This window comes from Tenrec ecaudatus, chromosome 6 (genome assembly GCF_050624435.1).
Source record: "Tenrec ecaudatus isolate mTenEca1 chromosome 6, mTenEca1.hap1, whole genome shotgun sequence".
NCBI classification, from domain to species: domain Eukaryota; kingdom Metazoa; phylum Chordata; class Mammalia; order Afrosoricida; family Tenrecidae; genus Tenrec; species Tenrec ecaudatus.
Genome location: NC_134535.1, coordinates 152,237,748 through 152,256,094, shown reverse-complemented (window position 1 = coordinate 152,256,094; position 18,347 = coordinate 152,237,748). Strand labels below are relative to the sequence as shown.

The following is an 18,347-nucleotide window of genomic DNA, read 5'->3' as shown; positions in this document are numbered from 1 at the left end:
TCAGGTTGTCCCGAGTATCAGGACTTCGTTTCTCCTTCGAGAAGCCCTGTTCAGTGGGCCACCCACCCTGTGTGGGTGTTCGGATTCACCAGATACAAACTCAGTCAGTGTGTGGCTGGGTGGTCACGCAGAGCATGCAGGGATGCCTCTAAGACAGTCATTTGGGTGCAGAGAATGAAGGCAGGGCAATGTAAGCTCAGTCACATCATTCCGAGCCTTTCACGGATGGCCTTGGGGGAGAGGATTGCCCGTGCCTTTCACCTTGCAGCTGGAGTCAGGACTGGAGAAGCCTGTGGACAGACGGAGCCTTGTCCCATAGTGTGGTTGTGCCTTGTGGGGTTTAGTCCCTCCGGTCTTGTGTGGTCAGGGGCTGTTTGCTGGGGGTGGGGGTGTATAGTTTACATTGTATCAGGGTAACCTGCTCATAGGCTCAAGATCATGGGTGCAGCTGGGGGGGGGGGACGGTGTCTTACTGTAGATTAGTAAGGGCTATGCCGTGTAGAAGGAGCCCTGGTGATGCTGGGCTGCTCACCACAAGGTCAGCAGTTTGAAACCAGCAGTCTCCATGAGAGGAAGGTGAGGCTTTTACTCCTGTAAGAGTGACTACCTCAAAAAACAAACAAACCCGGAGGCAGTTCCTCTTGGCCCCACAGGGTCACTATGAATCGGAACCCACTTTCTGGCAGTGAGTGTGCTCATGGAGGGCGGTGACCCATCCCAGGGAGGCCTGGTGGCCCTGTTGATTGAACTGCTAACTGCAAAAGGACGGTGATGCAAATTGAGGCTGTTTGTTTCGGTAAAGATATACAGCTCCAGAGACCCTTTAAGGGTCCCTACGAGTTGGGATGGCCTCATTGACAATGGGTTGGCTTATGCCACACCTATCCTACTTAAGTAGCTCTCTACAGTAAGGCAGCTGGTAAGAACATTAGACATTTTCTATGACGCATCAGTTGTCTTTCAATCTTAGGTCGTTTATTTTTATTATAAAGATTATTTGTTTTTTTAACATTTTATTAGGGACTCACACAACTCTTATCACAATCCATACATACATCACTTGTGTAAAGCACATCTGTACGTTCTTTGCCCTCATCATTTTCAAATCATTTGCTCTCCACTTAAGCCCCAGGCATCAGGTCCTATTTTTTTTTCCCCTTAAGTTGTTCATAACTCAACTCACCTGTTACCTGTCTCACACACAGGTGGTTTGGCATCACTGCACATGGAGTTCCTTTGTGTTCTCCATCTCTTCAAGGAAATAAGAGGGGCTCCCTAAATCTAGGGCTAGTGGGTCAGGGTGCTCCAAACCCAAGTTGCTGAGGTTCTGTTGGGGATGCTGGTTCCTGAGCCCTCAGGGGCATTCTGGGTAGCCCTGGTACACAATGGTCAGGTGCTTGGCTTCTAAAGGAATGATGGCTCCTTTAAACCCACCCAGTGATCCCAACCCTCCCAGTGGCTCCCAGGGCAAAAGACTAGGGATGGGATCCTAGAAGGATTGCTATCTGGAAAACCCGGAGCTCTGATCAGGCCACATGGAGTGGCTATGGGTTGGAGTGGCTGCTAGCCACAGGGGTGCTTGGTTCCCAGCCACAGCACAGCACTAGGGCACCTGCTGGCAAGCGGGAGGTGAGAAGGTGCAGGGGGGAGGCTGCCACTGAGGGGTTGCTCTGAGCTCCATGACCACTGGGGACCTCTCCAGCCTCCGGAAATGGCTTCTTGGCCCCTGGTGCCTGGGCTCCATGCCGAGTTTGCTGCTCTCTCCTGACTGAGTTCAACCAGTATTCTCCTCAGTCAGGCATCCATGCTGTGTGGTGTTTGGTGGGTTTACACAGACTAATCGCATTCCTAGCTGTGTGTGAGCAGTTTGGAAGCGGATGAAAGGGCCTGGCAGCCCAGTTTTGCTTTCTAGTCTCCTTGAGGGCCAGCGGGGGTGCTAACAAGATCCTGTGGAGGCAGGGACCCCGGGTTTCTCGGGGTGTCCCTGCTTGCTCCACAGGGCAGGTCCCACGCTGTGCAGCAGGGGTGGTGTGTGGCCAGGGAGGCAGTCTAACCCTAGTAAACCCCCAGGGGTCCCTTTGCAGGAAGGTGCCCTTGCACGTGTGTGGTGGCTGTGCCTAAAGCAGCCAGTTGGGTGAAAAGTCACAGCGTGCCTGCTGTTCGGCTGCGCATGCTTAGAAGGCGGACTTTGGCAGTGGGGTCACAAAGGCTCTTGGTGGCACACAGTAGGGAGGGGCTACGTGGTGGGCTCCTTACTAACCCCTCAGCAGCTCAGAGTATGGAAGAACCGTCTGTCTGCTCCTGTAAGGACTTAGCTTTGGGAACCGTGTGCAGGAAGGGGTTCCACTCTGCGGTTGACTGTCGGGAGGGAGTCGGGGTGACTGCACAGCAGTGGGGTTGGGTAGGCAGTAGGATTCGGGGGGCGAGGGTCACAGCCAACCCTCCTGATGCTCAGCTGCCGCTTCTGTTCCCTCTCTGTTCCCAGCGGGGCATTTTCCGAGGTGGTGTTAGCCGAAGAGAAGACCACCGGGAAACTCTTTGCCGTGAAGTGCATCCCCAAGAAGGCGCTGAAGGGCAAGGAGAGCAGCATCGAGAACGAAATCGCCGTCCTGAGGAAGTAAGTGCCACCCGCTTGGCCCGTCTGTGGAGGGAGGCCTGGGCCCTGTCCACGCGAGCCCGGGGTCTGCCCCAGGTCCCCGAGGGGACCGGGCGCTGGCCTGGAGCCTGGGGTGGACACAGTGCTGGCTCGCATCTACGCGGTCCTGTAACGGCATGTGTCTTTGCGCACGTAACACGGTGGCTGCTGTTTGAGTTCCTTGGTACTTCAGAGAGCACACCATTCAGGCCGACTGTCCAACAAGGGGTCGTGGTAACGTCTGTACAATCTAGGAGCCCTGGGGACCGAGTGGTGACCAGGTAGACTGCCACCCTCAAGGTCGGCGATTGGAAACCACCAGCTGCTCCGCAGGAAGAAAGACAGGGCCTTCTACCCCATAAAGACACCCGGGGGGGCAGTTCTCCCCTGTCCTGTGGGGTCACTGTGCATTGGCATGGACTCGATAGTAGTGAGTGTGTGATGTAGAACGTAACCTGTCTGACCAGACTTCAGTGCGTGACTTACGTTTACAATGTGGCACCACCCTCACCACCACCTCTGCCCAAAACGTTGACTTCGCCCCACACAGAAACTCATGGCATCTGTGTTGATCAAACAGTAAGAACCCCACACCATCCCCGCCCCCTCCCCGCAGCCCTCGGGAACCCCAGTGTCATTTCTGGCTCTAGGAATTTGCCTCTTCTCTGTGTCCTATATAAAAAGACTCCCCTTGGGGGACTGGCTTCTTTCATGGATCATGCTCTCTGAGTTCATCTCTGCCCAGCTTTTTCTCGTTTTCTGGGGACCACTAGTGTCTCACTGCGTGGACGCACCACAGTCGACTAGTGTCTCACTGCGTGGATGCACCACGGTTGACTAGTGTCTCGCTGCGTGGATGCACCAGTTGACTAGTGTCTCACTGTGTGGACGTACCACGGTTGACTAGTGTCTCACTGTGTGGATGCACCATAGTCAACTAGTGTCTCATTGCGTGGACGCACCACACAGTCGACTAGTGTCTCACTGCGTGGATGCACCACGGTTGACTAGTGTCTCACTGCGTGGGCGCACCACAGTTGACTAGTGTCTCACTGTGTGGACGTACCACGGTTGACTAGTGTCTCACTGTGTGGATGCACCACAGTCAACTAGTGTCTCATTGCGTGGACGCACCACACAGTCGACTAGTGTCTCACTGTGTGGACATATCACACAGTCGATTAGCGTCTCACCTCGTGGACATACCACAGTCGATTAGTGTCTCATTGCGTGGATGTACCACAGCCGATTAGTGTCTCACTGTGTGGACACACCACAGTCGATTAGTGTCTCATTGCGTGGACGTACCATAGCCGATTAGTGTCTCACTGTGTGGACGCACCACAGTCTATTTGCCCAGCTACCTGTTGCTACGTGGATTCTCTTTGCTCCCCATGTGGAATAGCAATGTCAGAACCTTCTTCCCTCCTGTACCGGGTTCTCACAGAGCTATTTCCTGTGGCCGAGTCACCAAAAGATGGCCTGGCCTTAGCACAATGCCTGGCTGGTCTCCCCATCATCACTTACGCCTGTGCGCCACATCGCACAAGGAAGCATACCCTTATATAGTACCTGATCTCCCAGGTTGGCGTGTGCTCTGGGGAGTTTTGAAGAGTTGCTCTTAGTTAAAGCTGTTAGAAATATCCTGGCCAATTGTAGGGGGTGATGGGGCGTCTAAAATCAGCACACAGCAAGGCTCTCTGTAATGGTGGGCAAGGCAGAGTGGGCCTCACAACACAATGTGGTTCTCCTCACATGCTTCCTGGGGCCCTGGTCTCTCCCCCTCCCTTGTCTCAGAGGAGGAGAGCCGGTGCGCACTGAAGGGCACTTTGCTGCCCTAAGGACAAGCCAGCAGCAGCCCCAAGAAAGCCGGCCAATGTGCTGAGCTGACCTCTGTGGGACGCAGAGGGAGACCCTGCAGCACTGCGATGCTGTTCCGCAACCAATGTGTCTCCACAGCTTTCCCGGCCGGGGCTTTCTTTTTCCCAAGATAGATTACATGACTATCATGTTGGCTTCCTCTGTTTATTTTTACATTTCTATTTCATTCTCGCTGCTCTTGTTGAGACTGCCCATCAGGCCAACAGCGCCCACGTGGACAATTCCATGACCTTGATTCCATCCTCAGATAGTCTAACTGGGCCTGCTCTCCTGGTTCAAGTCCCTCTTCTGCCATTCACCTGGACACACCGTCCTCTAAGGCTCCTAGCTCATCTTTGACCTTATGCAGACCACTCTTAAAAGAAGAGCCCATTGCTCAAGGCAGGCTTCCTTTACTAGTTAAGCTAAGCTATTGTTTGGAAAAATTTATTATTATTATTTTTAATTGGCGTTTGGGTGAACATTTACAGAGCAGGTTGAGTTTCCATCCAGCAATGCACAGACATGTGGTTTAGCGCAAGGGTTTTTGCACATTTGCTTGGCTGTTTGGCTGGTTCCTGGAGCCTCTAGACCAGGGGTGTCAAACTGGCAGCCTGCGCGCCTCATGCAGCCTCCGGGGTAATTTTTTGTGGTCTATCATGCTCTGAAATAAAATGAAAATGGAAGAAAACACCACTCAGGGGAGATCGAGGTAATACCATACACACAATTCCCTGGTTACATCTTATTTCAGGGCATCATGGGCCACAGAAAATTACCCCAGGGGTTGCACACAGCCTGCAGGCCACCAGTTTGACACCCCTGCCCTAGATCAGCGGTTCTCAACCTTCCTGATGCCGTGTCCCTTTAGTAAAGGTCCTCATGTGGTGGTGAACCCCCAACCATAAAATGATTTTCGTTGCTACTTCATCACTGTCATTTTGCTACTGTTATGAATCAGGCGACCACAGGTTGAGAACCACTGTTCTAGGTAGTGGATTAGAGACCCAGGTTGAGAACCACTGATGGGAAGGTGGACAGAAATGTTCTGGGGGCAGCTCTAGGATTTGGGGATTTGGTGGGAGCGGGAAGGGAGAGGATTGAGGAAGAGATGGGATTCTAGAGTCACTTCCAGGTTCCGACTCGGATGACGTCATTGACTGAGATCAGAATTGAAGAGCAGGAACGACGGACGGGATGAGCTGCCTGGGGCAGGCTGAGTTTGAGAGCCCCAGTGTGAGGGCAGCAGTGGGCAGCAGGACTGTCTAGGCCGCCTGCACTCGGGATGTGCTGGTGAGACGGTTTTCCGAGAGAACAGAAAGCAGAAAGGATCTTGTGGCTCTTTGCATAATGGAATCATTGTGGATGGGCATCCCGGGTGGGCCTGCTTTGCGTTCATTCTGCCTCCTCTTCCTGGGTGGTTTGTCCATTTCCACAGAGCATTTCCACCCAGGGAGGCCCGCCAGAGAGGGCTGTTCTCGCACCTACGTGCGGGGTTATTGCAGGGTGAGAGACTGATTTATTTGACCGGGTAGAAGTAATACAGCTAATATATCCTTAAGGATGTGCCGGTGCGTGCTCTGAAAAGAGTTCCAAAATGAATTTCCTACTTGATCAGGAGCTAGTAAGCGGTGCTCAGAGGGAAGACCAGTGATCCGGCTCGTAGTACGTGGTTGCTGTGTGGCGGGCGAGCTGCTGGGCAGACTCAGGAGGCAAGCGCTCAGGATTCAGCCCGGCTGATCCAGGAGGACGGACGGGGCGCTTTGTGTTTCATGCGTCATGCACAGCACACCTTGGATTGGGCTACCAGGCGGTTAAAGACTCTGTGACGTTATTTACGTAGAGAGAAGGCGCTCCTGAAATCTCATTTCAAGGCAGCCCAGTGAGCACTTTGGGAGAGGAAGAGCTGCAAAGATGTCCCCAGAATGCGTCTCAGTAGGAGTGACGGTACCCCTGGAGTCCATCACGGCGCAAATGGTTAATGTGCTTGGTTGTTCACTGAAAGGCCGAAGGTGTGAGGCCACCCAGAGGCACCTTGGAAGAAAAAGCTGTAGACCCTGCTAGATCTGTGGCGCCCAGTTCTCCTCTGCCACCCGGGGCACAGCTGGAGTCCGAGCTGACTTGGGGCCACTGGGTTGGTCAGAATGAAGCGCAGCGGCAGGATCCCACATCGCTGAGTGATGGAGCAGTTGGCAGGAAGGTCCGCAGGGTGGCTGTGAGTCGGAAATGACTGGCCAGCATCTAACCACAGCAACAAGCGCCCTGGTGGCACTGTGGGCTCAGTGCTGGGCTGCTAACTACAAGGTCTCTGGTTCAAACCCACCAGCCACTCCTGTAAAGACTTACAGCCGTGGACCTCTGCAGAGGGTGGTCATGGGTCAGGACTGACCCCATGGCTGTGGTCTTGTTCTTGTTTCTCAGGCTGCAAGGTTGTCTCTTGCCTTGGGGCAGGGGTCTAAGCAAGAATTGAGTTGACATTGGCTCTGTGGCCGGGAGTTTTGTTTGAAGTTTGGGGGAAACTGGGGAGTCTTCGTTCAGTGGTCTCTGCCCCTGTCTCTCACACAGCATGGGGCTCAACCCTGGCTGCACATGGCATTCACCCAAGAAGCTTCCACAACCACAGGGTTGCCTTGACAGCCGCTCACACAGGTTAGGTTAGAATCAGAGGTTCTGCATGAACTGCAGTTGCGAAGGAGCCCTGCTGGTGCGCTGGGTAAGCTCTGGAGCTTCTAAGGACAAGGTCAGCAGTTCAAACCCACCAGCCGCTCCGGGGGAGAGTGACAGGGGCCGGACCTGAACCGGGAAAGTGGGTCTGCCCCACGCAGGCACTTCCTCTGCTGGCTGTCATAGACCAGCCCGCAGGTGTCCACCAGCCTAGAACAGGGAGAAGGTGTCGGCTGCAGCCCCCCAAGCAGCATGCCGTGGTGTTGTCTCAGGTTAACAGCCTTCAGAGAAAGGTTGGCTCCGTGTGAATGAACTCATTTCAATCTGGCTTGCTTCAGCACCCACCTCTTTGTTCTGCTGACACGTGGGGGCTCAGCTCGCTCCTGCCTTTAGATCACCGCCCAGAGCCAGTTCATGGTGTGTGTCAGGGAAACCTATTCTCCAATAGAAAAACCAGTGCTTCAGAGTGAGCCAAACCATGTCTCCAATGGCTGCAAGTGGCTGAGCCGGTAAAGTGGAGACGTGTTTCTCAGGCACCTACCAATACAGCTTTGTGAGAATCCGGCTCATACTCAAACATGGAGATGCTTTTTCTCACTGTCTTTTTAAACTCTCCACCGAGGTACGATCAGAACCAGGAACACAGGCAGCAAGTGTAAAAAGAAATAGCTAAAATCCACGTGACAATGAGTAGGGAGATAGTTTTATAATTGATGATTCTAAAGCCCATGGCTGCCTGGGAAATCTTTATTGATAGTGCTTTTGATTTGAAAAACAACCCTGCCATTCAAGTGGAACGGTGGTTCCATGAAGTGTTAAATGATTTGGTGGCCTTATTTGGTGTCAATGGTTAGTACACCTGGCTGCCAACCAAACACCTGGCGCTCAGACTGCCCAGGGGTGCCTCTGAAGAAAAGTCTGGTGATTGACATCTGAAGAATCAGGCGCACCAGCCCCAGGGAACGCTGTTCCCCTCTGACCCTGGGGGTCTGCGTGAGTCGGGGTTGCCTGGATGGGAGGTGATCTGCTGCTATACGGCATGCTCAGTTAAAAATGAAACTCTTGCCAAGCTTTGAGCATGATATGTGCAAACCTGCCTGCAAGGATCTCAGCCCAACCCACCCTGGACCTGGGGGAACTCGGCCATTGATGGGCCGAGTGTCTGACCACAGAGAAGAGTGGAACTCTTCTTCAGTCCCCCCTTTTCCGCCCCCCCACCCCCGCCCCAGACATGGACTCAGGACTTACATTCTTTCCTGGGTGGCCATCATCACATGGATCCCTGGAGGCCCTGTCTGTGTCCGGACAGAAAGGTTGTCTGCAAGCTGGTTGCCAGGCTCTTCCTCCAAGGTCCCCCCAGGGTGAGCTGAAACCTTGAGCCTTTCAGTTAGCGTCCTGGTGCGTTAGCCATTTGCACCACCAAGGGAGTCTGTTTTATATTATGTTCTCCCCCCCCACCTCTAAAACTAGTCTTTCTATTTCTTTGGTGGTGGGCACTCAACTTATTCCCGAATGGTTCCAACAGGGAGCATGCACAGAAGAAGAAATAAAATGAATTATTGGATGTCAGGGCAAGTTTACAGCCAAGAGGAGCTACATCTAGGATTTCCAGGTGGTTTTTGCATGGTGCAGATAAAGAAACGTGTGTTGATTTGATTTGAAATTCAGAAACAATGACGTGTATCAATTTCTTGGGCTTTGCTTGCGTGAAGCCGCGACATGAAGCACAGTAGAAGTGGTTTTGTCTCTTACTACAAAATAGTTACAGCCATCCGAGCAGGCGTGCTGCTGCCTCTCTCTGTAGATCATGTATCTCTATGGCCAGTACTTCCCCAGTGCTGCATGAACTGCAGCTGCCAAGGAGCCCTGCTGGTGCGGCTGGTTAAGCTCTGGGGCTGCTAAGGACAAGGTCAGCAGTTCAAACCCTCCAGCTGCTCCAGGGGAGAAAGATGAACTGTTTGCTCTCATAAAGATTTACAAACCCCCACCCCCCCTCGGAGGGAGGGGGAAAATGAGCAGCTGATGTTAAGGGCTCAAGTAGATGGCACATTTTTTGAGAATGATGGCAACAAATGTACACATGTGCTTGGCACAATGGATGTATGTATGGATTGTGATAAGAATTGAATGAGCCCCCAATCAAATTATTAAAAAAATTATAACCTCAGAGACGTTATATAACAGGGTTGCTATGGTGAGCTGGAATCAGCTCGGTGGCCCTGGGCTTTGGGGCAGGGCATGTGTGGCAGTTACATCATCGCCTGTCAACTTGAGCAAAGGGGTGGAGTCTAGCCTGTCAATCAGATCATGGCCAATGATGCCTCCCTGCCGTCAGGGCCTTCTCCTGCACATTCGTATACCCGTTGTCCTCATCATTCTCAAAACATTTTCTTTCTACTTGAGGCCTTGGTATCAGCTCCTCATTTTTTCCCTCCCTCCCTGCACCCACCCCCATGAGCCCTTGATAATTCCTCTTGCCCCACTATCATGCTCAGCCTTCACTTGGGTTTCAGTAATCCCTCTAGGTTACATTGTCCTTGATCAAGCCCTACCAGGCCTCCTACACTCTCCTCGCCATTGATTTTGGATCACTTGTTGTTCCCTTGTCCCTGGGTTTGTTAACACCCACTTCCTTTCCCTACCTCCCCCTCTCCCATGTCCTTCTGAAACTGTCAGTCCCATTGTTTTCTCCTCCACATTGTTTGTCCCACAGATCTTATTTAGATAGACCTGCAGAGATAATAATATGTGCAAAACAAAGCAACAAAAGAAAATGAAACAACAACAACAAACAATGACAAAAAAGAGAAAAACCTGTAAATAGTTCAATGTCTGTTTGTTGACCTTTAGGAGTGTTTTCCAGTTGAGTCTGATGGGGTGCCACACCCTGGTCCCAAAGTCTATTTTTGGTATTTTGTTGTCCTCTGGGGACTGATTATAACTCCACAGAGAAAGAGGGACCAGTGCTCCAAGATGTGAATGCAGCATACCGGCATGAAGCAGGGAACCAGTAGAGAGGTCTGAGGGGCCGACCTCAATCCCAACTATGTGGACACCTGCCCCTCCCCCCTGACGAATTTATTTCAGAGGACAGCACTGAAGCTGCAGCTCGGGAGAGGGGCATTATCTGATCAGAGCACATGGGAGCAAATGAAGGGGGAGGAAGAGAGAGTGGAGCACATCCTGGCCCACCAAGCCTGAAGGACGATATCCCTGCTCAGAGCAGCCAATCCACAGAGAAGACCACATGGCCTGCCCCACTATGAGACACGACATCCCTCACTGACCCATAGCCCTACAGTGGACAACACTGGAGACACAGTGTGGGAATTCTGTCCGATCTGATCTCACCGCACTGAGGCAAAGCTCTAAGGGTATGCAACAGAACAGCAATGGGAACAGAGACTGTAACTCTTTATGGGAGTAGAAAACCCCATCTGGTGGTTCTGAACTGTTGACCTCATGATTAGCAGCTCAACAGGTAACTGGTATGCCTCCAGGGCCCAGGTTAAACACTGAGGTGCTAATGGAAAGGCTGAACCCACCCAGTGGCTCTGTGGGAGAGAGATTTCCTGGAGAGGTGACAGACGGCCAAAAAAACCCAGCCGTGCACTTGAACTCTATCCCACCAGGTGACTGCAATTGCGGATCCACTTGGTGGCCCCTATTAACAAGAACATCATCTTAATTGTGGCGCTCCTGGGGTGGTGCAGAAGGGTGGCGTGCCTGCCTGCTAACCTAAAAGTTGGAGGCACGCCAGGAGAAAGGCTTGGCTTTCCGGTTCTCCAAAAACCACCTGGTGAAAATGCTGTGAGGCGCAGCCCTCCTCGGACACACCCACACTTGCAGCAGCGCCTTCCGTAGGAACCGACTCCACAGCAGCTGGTTTATCTAATTCCCCCAAATCCAAACCGCATGGTAAGCGCCCGTCCCTCCTTAGTGGCCTGAAGCTGGGTTTACTTCCGCACCTCCATGCCCACCTTTCAGTCTGATTCCCCAGAAGGGAACAGACGACCGCTTCCTCCTCTCCAGCCAGCTTCCCTGCTCAGGGGGACTGCCTTCGCTGGCCCTTCCCTCTGTGGCTCTCAGCACCTGGTTGCCTCTAGGACTTGGGGCTCCTCCGGGTGGTGTTTTCCTGAGCTCCTCGGAGAAGGCTGCCATCTTGAGCCAAGGGCAGTGCTGGTGACCATGGACATCTTGGGGCAGGAGACTCGAGAGGTGTTAAAACCAATGTGGAATCCACTCTAACTCGTGTCAGAAGAGCAATCTCCCCCAGCTCCACCGTAGCCAACGGCTTGTTTTCTCCCTGGCACAGTGGTTCTCTACGTTCCTAATGCAGCCACCCTTTCATACAGTTCCTCATGTGGTCGTGACCCCCCCAACCGTAAAATCATTTTCATCGCTACTTCTTAACTGTCATTTTGCTACTGTTATGAATCGGGCGGACCCTGTGAAAGGGTCGTTCGACCCCCAAGGGGATCGCGACCCACAGGTTGAGAACCGTTGCCCTAGCGGGTCTCCAGGCCTTTTTGCCAACGAGCCTCCAATCTTCTGGTTAGCAGGCGCGCCAAAGGACATGAAGGGCCTTGGAAACGCCGGGTCACAGGTCCTCTCGAGGGGGCGGTGAATCAGAATGAAGGCGAATCTGTGTCAGGTTCTAAGTCTTTCTGGCCTTGTGACCAAGTAGATGGCAGGCCTGTCCATCCCCGCAGGGCCTGGCAGGAGAGGAGGCAGATTTCTGAGGAAGACGGTTCTCCTATGGCAACAGGCAGGACTTAGATCTAGTCTGCTGTTCCTACCACCTCTCAGACTATATATATATTCCTCTGCAGATATTTAGAGTCGTGGAAGCAAAAAAAAAAGTGTCTTATCACCCTTGTAGAAACAGTGTCGGTTGTTTGAATGCTTATTTCCTTGTGTTATCTTCTTGTCATCTGGTCTCGATTCTTAAATCTGTGAGTTCAGCTCTGGTGGTTTTAAGTGCCCGGATAATAATGTATTTTGGCAAGTATTTTTCTATTTCCTTGGTAAGCCTACCGAGCTAATGATTTAGAGAAATTCCACTTAAATCATTCTCTCAGAAGTGTGTGTCCATACAAATATGTGTATGTATGGGTACACGTATGTATATATGGTGGCATAGTGGTTACACGTTGCAAGGTTAGCAGTTCAAAACCACTAGCCGCTCCATGGGAGTAAAAGGAGGCTTTCTACTCCTGTCAAGAGTTACAGTCTTGGGGCAGTTCTACCCTGCCTTACAGGGTCGCTAGGAGTTAGAATCAACTTGATAGCAGTGAGCTATGCACCTATCTCATAGCCTAAAACTTCTGAAAAGGTCGCCTCACTTATGCCGGAGGGGGATCACCCTACATGAAAGGTGAAGGGCAAGGTCACAGGAAACGAACTCACTCCATACCCACGGCTTTCTGCGTTCATTAACTTGTGTCCGTTTGTGGCCCACATGGTTTGGGCACTGGATTGCGGGTAAGAAAGAGTCCATTCCTATTCCTCGTGGCCTGTAGTGACCGTGTGGAACTACGTCCGAACGTTTCTGAGACTGTCAACCCTTACAGGGTCCAACAGCCTCCGCTATCTCCAGAGGAGCGCTTTCTCCAGATGGGTCATCACCACCGGCCTTGTGATGTAGCCCGATGCTTAACCCACTGCACCAGCACGGCTCTGCATTACTTCTGACCCGTCATCTGATTTAATTTGATGAACAGATTTTATTTCACACAAGTGACGTCTGGGTTTAATAAATTGTTTACCACTTTGAAGCTATACAACTGACTCGTCTCCCCAAGATCAACCTTATCTCAAAGTCAGCTGAAAGTTGACGTTGGACCTAGAGGTAGGCTTTGGAAAGTCTTTCATCCACGATGACGTGGAAGTGTGCATCCTTGGCTCGCTTTAGAAGCCTTGTGGAAACATGGAATGAAGAGATCATGGGGTTTTTCCACGGCCTTTTTGGCAGCCCCCTGGTATGTAATGGGGGTGGGATGGGGCATCTTGCTAGGCAGAGATCCCTAGAGAAGACAGCTTCCCAGAATGGCCCCGCACTCCATCTCTAATGGCTCCCTGCCAGTAGCTCACCAAGGGGAAGGTGCTGAGAGGATATGTGACACTTTTTCTTGCAGAGAAAACCTCTCTGAGAGAGGGCGGCTTTCCTGTTTGTCTGCCTTGATTGTCCACCCCCACCCCTCATAGAGGAAGTAGAGTGTGGAGATTTCCACGGAGCTCTTTTGAGTTCCGGAAGAAGGACCAGCTCCTGGGAGGTCAAGTAACTGGCCAGGGTCACAGGCCAGCCTCAGGTGGGGCCAGAGCGACGTCTTCGGGCATCTTTGTTCACAGCTCTTTCCAAGCCACCAATCACACTGCCTCTCTCTAGAGCACCCTGCGGGAGAACGCAAGAGGGCAGCTCTCCTCGGCTTTAGAAGCCCTTGGTATCTCTGCAGAGGCCTGAAGAACCAGATTCCAGCGTGGGCCATGGAAGCTGCTTTCCAAAATTACACCTCACCCACTCTACCCCTCCATCCCCCGTGATTTCAGTTAGTGGTGGTGTTCTTCCTGGAGGCTCAGTGTTGCGGCGGCCACATTGATTGGTACCCTGCTCTGCCGTGGACCGCCTCTGATCCTCCCTGGGCTGAAGTTGAGAGGCCGGCCCCGAAGGAGTCTGTGCTCCGGATTGAATGTGGAGATTGCGTCCCTCCCATTTCACGCATGTTCGATGAGCTTAGACCTTTGTGCCAGTTTCTCGCCAGTGGGGTGAAGTTCATATTTTTTTCAGCAGCGCAGCAGGAAGACGCCAGCTGCAGACTGTGGAACAATCTGGAACATAAGGAACGTGCTGTTCTGGCGTGTGGTCATGATCCAGGAAGACCTTTCCGCTCTCCATCTGGCAGCAGGCCAGGCACGGAGGCGTGCTGAATACCCCCGAGGGCAGTTTGTGGTCCCTCTTGCCACGTCTGGTCTGTTGCCCTCTCTGCTCATGCCTCCTGTCTCATCACTTGCCATGTGCTCAGGGGAGCTCACCCTGTCACCTCTGGCTTTCACCAGCATCCTTCCGGAGAGTGGTGGGAAACAGCTCACCCTCATCTTTAAAAAACCCCTTAGTGTGGTGGGCAAAGTTGGGAGAACCTACCCCAGGAGGGGTCCTCTTGGAAGCACCGAGTCTAGCCCCTGACGGGATGCTTGGTGCCTCAGAAGAAAGGCCTGGCAATCCACCTCTCACAAATCAGCCACCGGAAGCCCTGTGGGGTGTAGTTCCCCTCGTGACACGATGAGGTTTCTGTGAGCTGGAACTGCTTCAGCAGCAGCCGCACGAGGGAATCACACAGACGGCCCAATAGGTAAGGGGAGGGGCCAAGGGTACCAGCTGAGTTACCTGCCACGAGACCCTTCATTTGGATGGTGAAGACAGCCTCTTTAAGAAGGGCTTTTCTGGACTCACATGACTGGCTGCGTGATGGAGCCGTTGCCTCCCGTGGCAGTCCTGATGGCTGAGCTTGAGGCAGGCGACCAGGAGGTGACTCCCCACCCCCTGGGGGCTGGAGCAGATAGAGCTGGCGTCCACCCAGATGCAGATGTCGCCAGAAAACACGCTGCTGCCCTCCCAGAGCCTGCGGGAGCTGCTGGCCCGAGACACCGTGCAGGTGGAGATCAGCTCCAAGAGGAAGGGGCTCTTCCTGAAGCACGTGGAGTATGAGGTGTCCAGCCAGCGCTTCCGCTCCTCCGTGTACCGGCGCTACGACTTTGTGGTGTTCCAGGAGATGCTGCTGCACAGGTTCCCCTACTGCATGGTGCCAGCCCTGCCGCCCGAGAGGGTGCTCGGAGCCCACAGGGAGTCATCGAAGCCAGGAGGAGGGTGCTGAAGCGCTTCTTCAAAATGGTGGCCCGGCACCCGCGCTTCTGAGGACATCATCCTGAAGCTCTTCCTGTCCTTCAGTGGCAGAATAAGCTAAAGGAGTCAGCGGGGGCATCGGGGATGAGTTCCTGCATTGCAAAGCTGCCACTCATGCCAAGGACTTCCTCCCCGCCGACATCCAGGCCCAGTTTGCTGCCAGCCGCGAGCTGGTCCGCAGTGTCTACAACAGCTTATACAGTCTCCGGGACTGGGCCAAGCGGATTGCATCCAGGGCTATGGACCACACCGCCGACCTCCTCATGTTCGGGAAGGAGCTGAGCGCCCTGGGGTCCAACACAACCCCACTCCCACCCTGGGCCACATGGAGCAGCAACATGTGGGGGCCCCTGAAGCAGGCACTCAGAGGCCTGTCTGTGGAGTTTGCACCGCTAGCCCACAAGGCCGCACCGCTAGCCCACAAGGCCGCACCCCAGGGCCGGCAGGAGGACAGCAATGTGGTGGAGAAGCTGAACCTCTTCCTGGACCTGCTGCAATCCCCCAAGGAGAAGGGCGTGCGGCACAGGCACAGCCTGACCAAGAGGCAGGCGCTGGGAGCTGGCAGAGCAGGGAGCCCGAGGCGGTGGAGCGGCTGGAGTCCCGCATCGCGGGGCAGAACGCCATACAGATGCTGGAGCTGCACAGCCACTTCACCCCATACTGCCTGCGCCAGGAGACACAGCTTGTGCATGTCTACCTGCTGCTCACCTCCCACATCCTGGGACCTTCGTGAGCTCACAGAGCCAGGGCCACAACGAGATGAGCAAGGTGTGGATGACTTGAAGCCCCAACTGCACTGGCTCTTTGCCAGACCCAGCAGCGTGCCAACTCGGCCCCTCTCGCCCCCGGAGGACAGCCTGCTCCCTCGCTAGCATCCTGACAACCCCCCCCCCAACTAAAACCTGTTTCCAAAAAAAGGGGGGGCTTTTCCTCCGTGATGCAGTTTGCATCACATGTGTATGTTTTTCTAGATGTAAAAGTAACGTTACAGTAAAAAAAACTTAATGCAAGCATTGGATATTATTTCTTCTTTTGGGGATATTATTTCTAGCAAGTCTCCTCGCTGATTTTAGAAGGAAGGGGAAAAGCAGTCAGAACTTTAAAAATGAATGTTGCTCTGGGTCGAGGGGAAGCTGGCTTGCTTGACTTGTGTTTCTATAAATCTAGACCTTCTTCTTTTTTCCCGGACTGTGAATGCTTGAGCTGGTGTTAGTCTTGGTAAAGCCTCCTCTGGGACAAGGCTGGCTGGTACAACAGCTGGAAAAGTGGCCCTGCTGTTGTGATGTGCCTTCCAGTGGACACCAACTCCGTGCGGACGGCCCCGCAGTGTCCCCAGGCTGTCATCTGGGTGGGAGCCATCGCCGGTCCCACCTTCCGTGGCTGCGGCTGAGTGGTTCACCACTGGGACAGCAGTATTGTCGTGGGGTGGCCCTTAAGGAGGACACAATGCAAACTTGGTGCAGCACAGCACACCTCAGAGATGAATTCGAATTTAGCAATATTTCATATATAACGCGGACACTTGGGAGGAGAATTGGTTTGTGGGCTGACCAACTAGATCAGTGTTTCCCAGAGTGGGCAGTATTGCCCACTGGGGGCTGCAAAAGCAGATACCTACACCTTATCCCGCACAATCCACTGTAGTACAAACATTCTTAGTTGCCTGGGAAGCGTTGAGTAATTATTTTTCTGGGAAGGAGGGTAGGCTAAATAAGTTTGGGAACCTCTGAACTTGATAAAAGTCTCATTTTTTTTTTGTTGGCCTCAGAACAGGGTTCACTGGAGGTGAGTACTGGAAGTTTCTATACCCTATTTTTACGTGTTTTTTTAAAAGATTAGTGTCATGATTGAAATGTTGCACGTTTCAGTGCTTTTGTCCCTTTTGGAGTGCTTTACTTCTTAAACTGTGCAGAACTGAGCTGAGGAGGTCACCTAGCTCAGTTTGACTCATCCGCTGCATATGCAAGCTGCTTATTGAGGTAATTCCTTGGCGACGGTGGCAAGCCGTTTTTATTTTTCTAAGCAAAGTCATGTAAATGACATAATGTTTCATTACTCAGACTTGTACACTTTAGCTCATTTAGGCAATTTGTTTTGGGGACAGTCATTATGATGCTGTCATTAAATCCGTTATTATTATTTTGTGATCATTATAACTTTAAAAGATAATTTGCTTGTTTCAAAAAACGTTTTTCCCAAAGAGTGACTTTTGCTTTACAGAGGTCAGTGTCCGGCAGTATCATATAAACTGCTTCATGGAAACCTAGTTTCTGAATAAACTGCTTACTCAAGAACTATTCCTGAATAGAATGTTTCCATCATATCCTTGTCAGATGGACAGATGGAGGAGTGTGACTGGCAGTGAGACTTCACCGAGTACATATTTCTCTGTATTTAGCAGTTCAATCACTACGCGCTTTTAATTTTTTATCTTCTTTTTTTTTCAATAGCAAGCACCATTTACTCAAGTGAACCATAATTATTCCCTGTCCCTTTTTATTCAAGACCACCTTGGAATTAGTATTTTGTAAATACCCTGGGACTATTCTTTTTGGCATAGAAGGGTTGGATTGCAAGGGCGTAGTTGGACTACAGGATCAGTGGTTCAAACTCACTAGCTGCTCCTTGGGAGAAAGATGAGGCTGTCTAGTCCCATAAAAATGCACAGCCTTGGACACTCAAAGGTACACTTGCAGTCCGTCCGACTTACAGGGTCACTATGAGTTGGGATCAACTTGATGGTGATTTGTGGTGGTGGTTAGTTAAGTTTGGTGTGAGTCTGCTCTGAGTATGATGAGATCCGACGTGGAGAAATGCTGCTTCGAAAAAAAAATCTTAGTTGCTTTAAAGAAGGAAATCTTTAACATCCGTATATCACTTCACATTTTCTCATTGTCTATCTTTTGAATGGTATCCGCTTCTACATTTATTTGGTAAAGCTTGTTATTTTGAACTCTTTATTCGGGATACAGATGAGTTGAAGTTCATCTTTTCTGCTACCCTTACTGATTATGTAGTGAGCATATAATAAAATAAAAATTAGTTTTGAAGGTCTGATCCAACTCAGCCAAACAGTGGACAGGGGGCACCACAACAGCAGGGACATTTGCACACTTCAGAATCCTCACCCACTGGATCATGGCCAAAGGGCAGCATTGACCCAAAGACAGCGTTCAGCAGGTGTGAACGGGGGAGGAGTGGAGCAAAGGAAGCCCAGGGAAGAAGTGGAATGCATGATGTTGCATTATGGGGGTTGCAACCAAAATACGTATGAATCGATGAATGGCA

The 18,347-nt window shown here is 52.0% G+C and overlaps 1 protein-coding gene and 1 pseudogene across 3 annotated transcripts in view; both read left to right on the top strand.

Moving 5' to 3' along the window:
• Nucleotides 1-18,347, top strand: part of CAMK1D (calcium/calmodulin dependent protein kinase ID) — a 475,430-nt gene that overhangs the window by 179,513 nt on the left and 277,570 nt on the right. For all 3 annotated transcript variants that reach the window (XM_075552372.1, XM_075552371.1, XM_075552373.1), the window contains exon 2: nt 2,486-2,617. In XM_075552372.1, the coding sequence (XP_075408487.1) occupies nt 2,486-2,617 (132 nt within the window). The remainder of the gene's footprint in view (nt 1-2,485; nt 2,618-18,347) is intronic.
• Nucleotides 14,610-15,931, top strand: LOC142450584 (sorting nexin-8 pseudogene; annotated as a pseudogene).